The 7,234-nt window shown below is 54.8% G+C and overlaps 1 protein-coding gene across 2 annotated transcripts; it reads right to left on the bottom strand.

Moving 5' to 3' along the window:
• Positions 1-965: 965 nt before the first annotated feature.
• Positions 966-6,226, bottom strand: TRAPPC3 (trafficking protein particle complex subunit 3). Of its 2 annotated transcripts, XM_071798946.1 has the most exons (6): positions 6,098-6,177; positions 4,533-4,580; positions 3,486-3,583; positions 3,217-3,316; positions 2,804-2,986; positions 966-2,639 (listed from the first exon to the last, which is right to left on the bottom strand). In XM_071798946.1, the coding sequence occupies exons 1-6, from the start codon at positions 6,137-6,139 to the stop codon at positions 2,520-2,522; spliced, it is 591 nt and encodes a 196-aa protein (XP_071655047.1). In that variant the 5' UTR covers positions 6,140-6,177; the 3' UTR covers positions 966-2,519. The 2 variants fall into 2 exon arrangements, with proteins under 2 accessions (XP_071655047.1, XP_065713089.1); XM_065857017.1 differs by lacking the exon at positions 4,533-4,580 and having other exon boundaries at positions 6,098-6,226.
• Positions 6,227-7,234: the final 1,008 nt, after the last annotated feature.

Genomic DNA, 7,234 nt, shown 5'->3' with positions numbered 1-7,234 from the left:
ACAAGTCAACTTTCCCCTACGCGGTATGTGTCCAGGGGTCAGGCCTGGCGCCACATGAAAGCGGAGGGTATTCAATAACCTCGAGTCGTGGAAAGGCTGGAGTCCAACTCCAACCATGTTGGCTTTATTGATGCAGCATGCCTTTCCCCATTTGTTTCCCATAAACAGCACATGGTAATATTTAGAAGGTCTCAAACAGAGCTTTTTGCATATTCTCCCTTGTCTACAATGAGCTGCTCGGTAGTAGACAGTTTTAATTTACTTAATGCAATTTTTGCTTTTTGTTCTTCCAAAGGGTCTGGGCTGGTTTTGACTGAGTTGCCCCAGCAAATGACTGCACAGCACTGTCACTCCTGGGGGGCAGCAGTGGGACCTGCTCCCCGTGGGGACACGCGTTCCCTTGGTCACCAAAGGAGGGAAAAGGCCCCGGTGTGAGCTGACCATTGCAAAATAACCCCTTTTAGTTGCAGCATCAGCAAGGACACGGGGCCTCTCTCTCCCAGGGACACAGTCCTGGGGCAGCCACTGCACAGAGCACATCCCAGGAGCCGGAGGGTGTTGGAGCTGTTTGGGGACATCCTGTGGGAACGAGCTTGGCTCTTGCTGCCAGCCGGGCACGTGATGCTCACCAGCTCCAGCCAAAGAGAAAATGCCACTTCACTGCAAAAGCCGCTGCTTCGCCATCCTCTGCTTCGGGCTGGGGTAGCAAGTCCCTGCTCGTGTCAACGCACGGGGCAGCAAAAGGCCAGTCCCCAACCAGACATCGCTGGCTGCTGTCCCAGCGCTGCCCGTCAGCTCCAAGTCCCACCGTGCGCTGAATGTGGGGCACATTTCCCCCAGGCTTTCACCCGCGCCAGGAGCCGCATTCCTGGTGCGGTGCTGCCGTCGCCCTGCCAGCCCGCGCAGCCGCTGCTCGCGCCAGCACCCGCGTCACCGAACAAAAAAAGCAAGAGGAAATCAAAGAGTTGACACCAGGATTCCTTTAATGCAATTGCTTTTAAAACACAGCCTTAGGATGACTTATAATGGTCAAGGATAAGAAACAACAGATCTTTTTCATCTCTGCAACGTGACCGCGCAGCACCTCTGCCGGTAAAACCCACCAGCCACCGTGGTTCCTCCGGCGTTCCCCGGCTGCTTCGGCAGCAGCTCTGCCCCTTCCCAGGACACATCACACGGGGCACCCAAACCCACCAAAGGGATTCATTTGGGTGAAAGAAAGGGATGGTGTGAGCTATGCAGCGTTCCGATGAGCAACATTCACCCGGAGAACCTAAACAAGCGGCAGCTTTCTCTCTCTCACTTCACGCTCCAGCACAAACCTACAAAGGTACCTGAGCCCCGGCTCCAGGGAAGACAGCAAGAGCCGTCAGCTCTAAGCTCCTGATTATCTCTGCAGGTCTGAGCCTTCATGCTATGTAAAGTGATCTGAGAAACGAACGTCTGGCTGCGTTTTCTGGCTGAATGGGATGGCAGAGGAAGTTGATTTTCCAGCATCTTGCTTTTTGAGATACATTACTTGGTGTATTTATTTTACAGAGCAGCAGGTGCTACAGGCTGCCGCAGCCTGCCAATTCCACTAACGGCAAATTCTGTTGCAGCCTAAACATCTGTGAGAACAACCCCCAGCACCACCTCCACGCTGCGCAGCGTTTACACACCCTAACGGAACAGACTCGACTTACTGAAACACATTTAACACCTCCCAGGCGTTACTCTGAGTTCTGTTTCTCATTCCGTGGACTCGCCCCGTGGCCCCGGGGCTGTACACGCTGTAGAACACCGATGGTATTTTATCCGCTCTTTCCTTCTCTCCACTTAAAATATTTACTGCTGCTCCTTCGCGATTTAATGGTTCCTTCCAAGAGGGGAGTCGTGAGGCTGCTGGGGGAGAGAATCTGCGGAGAGGCTCAGGGCGCCGGGATCTCGGAAATCCACTGGTGCTGTGTGATGCCGCTGCTCTCCAGCAAAAAGAGCCTCCCCAAGCAGGCGCCAGCGCTCAAACCGCTCTCCCAAGTCACCCCTGTGTATCAAGCTTGTATTTTACGAGTAACTTCAGAATCAAACGCGGGAAGCCAGTTTGGTCTACGGAAATACTACATGAATGAATCTTAAACACCCCTCCCAAAGGACAGCATTTAAATCAGTGGGGTCTCATAGTTTGGTCTCCAATTCTAGTGATAAAAGAAAAATTCAGATTTGAAGAGACAGGAGCTCTTCCGGAGTTTGAGCAGATCTTGCACAACCAAATGTTACAATTAGAAACTGAGTGTTGAAAGAGTCCCCAGGGGAATACAAAAAAAGACATCACCTTATGAAAAAGCTTCAGAATGAACCTGTGAAATAAACAGCAACTGGACAATAGTCTTCTACAGAAGATGGAAATAACAATAGAAGAATATAATAACATCTTAGTGAGTCAGTCTGCATGTACAGGGGCACTAGATCCCTATAGATCTGTGAGGAAAGCTAACGGCCAAACCCAGCTGGTCCCCTCCAGTCCCAAAGGGAGAAACGATTCACTCTTCACCGGCGGGAAGATTGTCTTCGATCCGCCTGATGAACTTCATTCTGATTTCTGTGACGCTGTCACCCTTCAGTGTGTCCTGGACGAACTTCACATCGACGGCCATCTGAACCTGGGCGAGGGAAGAGGAAAGAGCCGTTATTTCCCTTATAATAGAATCAGGTGAAGGACTCTGAGGGCGACAGGCAATGGGGAAGCTCTCATTTTCATGATTACACCCTCCTCGCACACAGATATTCCCGTACTTATCCCGCTGGAAGAGCGACATGGGCTCACCATTTCCAGGGCGCCCCGCAGCACTCCACACAGCAGGTTGGAATAGATGAGAGACGAGTGGTTGTCCGGGAGCTCAACAAAGTCCACCAAGGGGTTATTCTCCAAGATCAGGGAGAACTCGTCGCCTCCAGGACTCCAGTTGGTGATGCTCGGAGTGATGCCCAGGTACATCTTAAATGCTATCTGGTACGTCAAGCACAGTAGGAACACGAATGCGTCCCATGAAGCAACCGCACAGCTTTGATCTTTGTAAAATTACAAAGGGTTTTGCAAACACCGCTCCTTTCTCCCGGTTCCCACCAGTGAGCAGTAGTCAGGCATCTAATTCTCTCTTTTTCTTCCCCAAAATCTCAGTCAAACTCTCAGAACAGTCCTGTGAGCAGCAAACCCTGACAAAACCCTTTGAGAATTACCTTTGCAATGACATCTGCGGTTTCACGGAAATCGTGGCATCTTCCCACGTTGGACCGGGCCAGGAAGTCTTCGATGAGCCGAACGCCGATGTTGTAACCCCTGTGAACGTACCAAAGAGCAACAGCTACAGAGGGGGATGAGCACAGCTTTCAAAACACAGCTCACGTTTATGAAAGAAGACAGTGGAGGAGGAAAAAAAAAAAACAATCCGAGAAATATTAGTATTAAAATTCAGCCCACAAGGCTCCACAGCAGCAGATTCACTTACATTTTGTCAAGCTGCTTGTTGACGTCCTCGTCGTTCTCGTAGTCCTTGCACAGCTGGGTGACCAGCGCGCCGTACGTCAGCGTGAAGAGCTCTGAGTTCTGCACAGAGGCAAAAGGGATTCAGCACAAGGCAAAGAGAAAACTGAGCACTGCTGCATCTGTCCAGCGCTGCTTCCATTGGCACGGAGCGGGGACAGAAACCTGCTGGCCCAAAAGAACTTGCTGCTATTTAATAAGGAGAATCCCAGCCCGTATTTTGGCAAAGCAGCTTCGCTCTCCTCTCTGATCAGGAAGGACCGAGCACTTTCTTTCTGTCCCTCTCTCCACACACACAGCAAGAGGCTGCTCACACTCTGTAGCCATTCTTAGCAACTCTCAGCAGCTGCCAATTAGCATCTCTCTGCTTTAATGAGGACATCCCCAGTTACCTGGAATGACACCTCCAGGTCACTTCTTGTGCCACTGGCCACAACGTGCAGTTGCCAGGGGCCTGAATTCACCTCAACCACTGACCTCGAGGTGCAGACTGGCCCAATTCTGTCCTCTGTGCTTCATTGATACACTGCAAATGAGCAACACTTGTCAGGCTCCACTTCTGGTCCTTTCAACAGGACAAAAAGCGCTTCTCCATTCACAGATGTGTCCCTAGAAAGTTCTCCAGGCAGAGGATTTGCGCCCTGCATTACAATCAGCTCTCAGACCCTGCAGAGGAACGGCACATCTGCTGCTTTCTGTGCCTGGCTCGGGTCGGAGTTACTTGGCTTCCCTCTGCACAGCTGATTTGCAGAAAACACGGAGGGAAGAGTCTCCTCTCCCAGCCACCACCTCCACTGAGCCTCAGCCTGGGGAGACGTTATGCCAGACCTGTGATTAAGGTGGTCATTAATGGCTGCGGAACAACAATCTACAATCGGCTTTAGCTTTTCACGGAACCTAAAGGAGGTGTTTTCAGGAACAAATAAACCATCATAATTTATTTCTGCTTTCAGTTTTAGCATTCAGAAACGTTACAGAGCGTCTAATCTCGGATTAAAAGCCTATCACCTACCATGAGATGCATAGATGCGGAAGGTGAAATGAATGGCAAATACCAGTACTACAGAATGAGAGCAGGAGGCAGGAAGGAAGGGAAAAGAGACAACATACATCAGAGTTAAGTGACAGCACCCATCACACTTCATTCTGAGCAAGTTTACACAAAGCCAAGACAAACACGAGGAGGAACCACTCCCAAACAGCAGCATTCAACAAATACAAATTGGGTTTGTTAGAAGACAGAGGGAATTCTGCCTTGTCCTAATTCACGAGGTCAACAGCAACGAGCTACCGAAAGGCTTAAAACACGTGGGAAGAACCAGTCAGGCTCCTTGGGGCTTTTGCCCAATTTCACCTCTAAAGAATTGACCCATTCTTTGGGTTTTTTTACTTACAATTCTGCTTTTATCTTGGAAAGATGAAGGTTGTGCAAGTTCACATCATTCAAGAGTGAAAGACAAGGCAGAAGTCTCCTTCAGCTCAACAGGCAGAGAGTTTAACATGCAAAAAAGGGCTATTTTTGAAGATTTCAGTCATTTTAGTAAAGACAGGGCTTGGCAGCTGGGGAGAGGGGAGGGAATGGATGGAGGAAACCCAGCTGCTCCCAGCCCAGGACGGTGACCAGGAAAAGAAGCCGTCACCTCCCATTATCAGCCCAAGAGTCTGCAAAGCCAGCGCTGGTCATCGTTATTGCTGCTACTTGGGTAACTTTAAACTGTTATAACAAGGCAAACTTCTAAATTGGTATTTGTAAACAAACTGTTCATTTTCAGTCCATCTAATGGAATTAAAATGCCCTGTACTTTTCCCACTACTTATAATTTTTTGTCTTACCGACTAGGGTATAGCCTCAGCACTATAGCACCGTTCTGTGGCTAAAAGATGTCAGAATACTAATGAAGTGACACAAATTTGTTAAACGAAAATCATTGTATCGAAGGAGTTGAATCCCTCGCGGTGCAGGGGGAGAACAGGAGCCGCCGCTCAGCCCTAACCAGCCCATCTGCACGGCCAAGGCGGGGAGAAAACAGTTTTATCTTTATTATTTGCTTTCAAGTACTGACAAAGCACCAAAAATGAATTAATCTGATCAGTTTGAACCCAGACTGAGGCCGCACCTCTGCAGTTTGGTTCTTCATCCCTTTCCTCGGTTCAGCCGGGCTGATAACGCGGGATCGGGTTAGAGGGACGCGAGAGAAGCTTCGCGTCCTGACGGTGAATTCCCGTGACCCGGCCCGGTCCCCGAGCCCGGCCCTGCCCGCCCCGCGCTGCCCGGAGCTCCGGTAGAGCCGCCGCGGGGCCCGGACGCCCCAGGCCGAACCGACCGCGGGAAGGGGCGGCCGGTGTCCCCCTGCAGCGCCCGGGGAGCGCGGGTGGTGCTGGCGGAGGGGCCGGTCCCGCCGAGCCCACCCGTGACGAGGCGGCAGCGCGGCCCAGCGGCGGGCGGGCACAGCCGGGCCCGGGGCCTCCACCTGCCAGCTCGGGCCGGCGCCTCCTCCGGGATCCCCCGCCCCGGGCCCGCGCCCTGCGATCGCCGTGGCCCGCCCGGCCGCTCAGGCTCCGCGGCGCCGCCGTTACCATTTTCTTGCTCTCGGTGCCGCGGCCGGCCTGGCGCGACATCCTGCCCGGCGCGCTGCTCCCCGGCCCGGCCGCCTCCCGCACCGCGTCGCGGGGCACCACGGGACTCGCAGTCCGCGCCGCGCTGCCGGCCCCGCCGCGCCCCCGCCGTCGAACTACAAGCCCCAGAGTGCAACGCGGCCTCCCCAGTGCGCATGTGCGCTCGTATGACAGACCGGGCGGGGCCGCGCGTCCCGGCGTGCCTTGTGTCACGTGACGGAGAGGCGCCTACAAATCCCGGCGGGCGAAGCGGGTCACCTGACCGCCGTTCCCGGTAGGTGGGGCTACGCGGGGCGCGAACACGCGTGCGTGGACACACGTGTGTGCCGCCAGGGGGCGCGCCCGCCCGCCCGACGGGCTGGTGTCTCCGACCGGTGCCGGGGCCGCTCCCGGGCCGCCGTGGGCGCTTCCCCCGGGAGGCCACCGGGAGCGGCGTTTCAAAGCGAAGGCTCGGCCGTGGGGAGGGTTCCCGAACCGGCGGGTTCTACCGCCGCTTCGGCCCCGCGCTGCCCTTTCCTGTCCAGTCCCGGTTCCTGGGACAGCAACGACTGAGCCCCCGGCCGCCCAGTTAGTGCGACCGCCTGTGCACCGGGCTCCGCTCCCCGCTGGGCGCTGCCTCGCCGTGATTGATTCATTCGGGTGTTTCTCTGTTCTAGGCAGGTGGCTGAGCCAGCTCGGGTTGCTGCCCCGCCATGCGGCGGGGGCTCCGTGCCGGGTGGAGAGTGCGCTCTGAGCGCAGGGGAAGCCGTTACCGGGACCCCCAAGCCAGCTGCTCGGGAATCCAGCAGCTGGGCCATCGCTGTCACCGCCGAGTGGCAGCGCTGGGAGCTCAGGGGCCGGCCAGGCTCCCGCTGGCTGCAGCCGTCCTGCTGCCATCTCCTTACATGGCTGCAACCCCTGCTCGCTGTGCTGTGAGCCCCTAGGCCTGATACCAGAATTTGGTGAAGCTGATCCAGGCTGGGGACCCGCCGGCATCACCTCCATCCCCAGCAGGAGCGGGACAGGGTGCCAGTGAGAGGCTGAGGTATCTGTGCTCCCCCATGTCCCAGCCCTAAAGCTCAGGGGAGCAGCCTGCAAGTGCGCAAATGGCTGTTTTAT

This window comes from Patagioenas fasciata, chromosome 25 (assembly GCF_037038585.1).
Source record: "Patagioenas fasciata isolate bPatFas1 chromosome 25, bPatFas1.hap1, whole genome shotgun sequence".
NCBI lineage: Eukaryota > Metazoa > Chordata > Aves > Columbiformes > Columbidae > Patagioenas > Patagioenas fasciata.
This window is presented reverse-complemented; position numbering and strand designations above follow the sequence as displayed.

Excerpts from the sequence above, each read along its gene's own strand:
- TRAPPC3 (XM_071798946.1), bottom strand. The coding sequence starts at position 6,139 with ATGTCGCGCCAGGCCGGCCGCGGCACCGAGAGCAAGAAAATG. Across the intron at positions 4,581-6,097 it reads GCACCGAGAGCAAGAAAATG|TACTGGTATTTGCCATTCAT; the intron begins GTAACGGCGGCG and ends CTCATTCTGTAG. Across the intron at positions 2,640-2,803 it reads TGCGGGGCGCCCTGGAAATG|GTTCAGATGGCCGTCGATGT; the intron begins GTGAGCCCATGT and ends TCCCTCGCCCAG.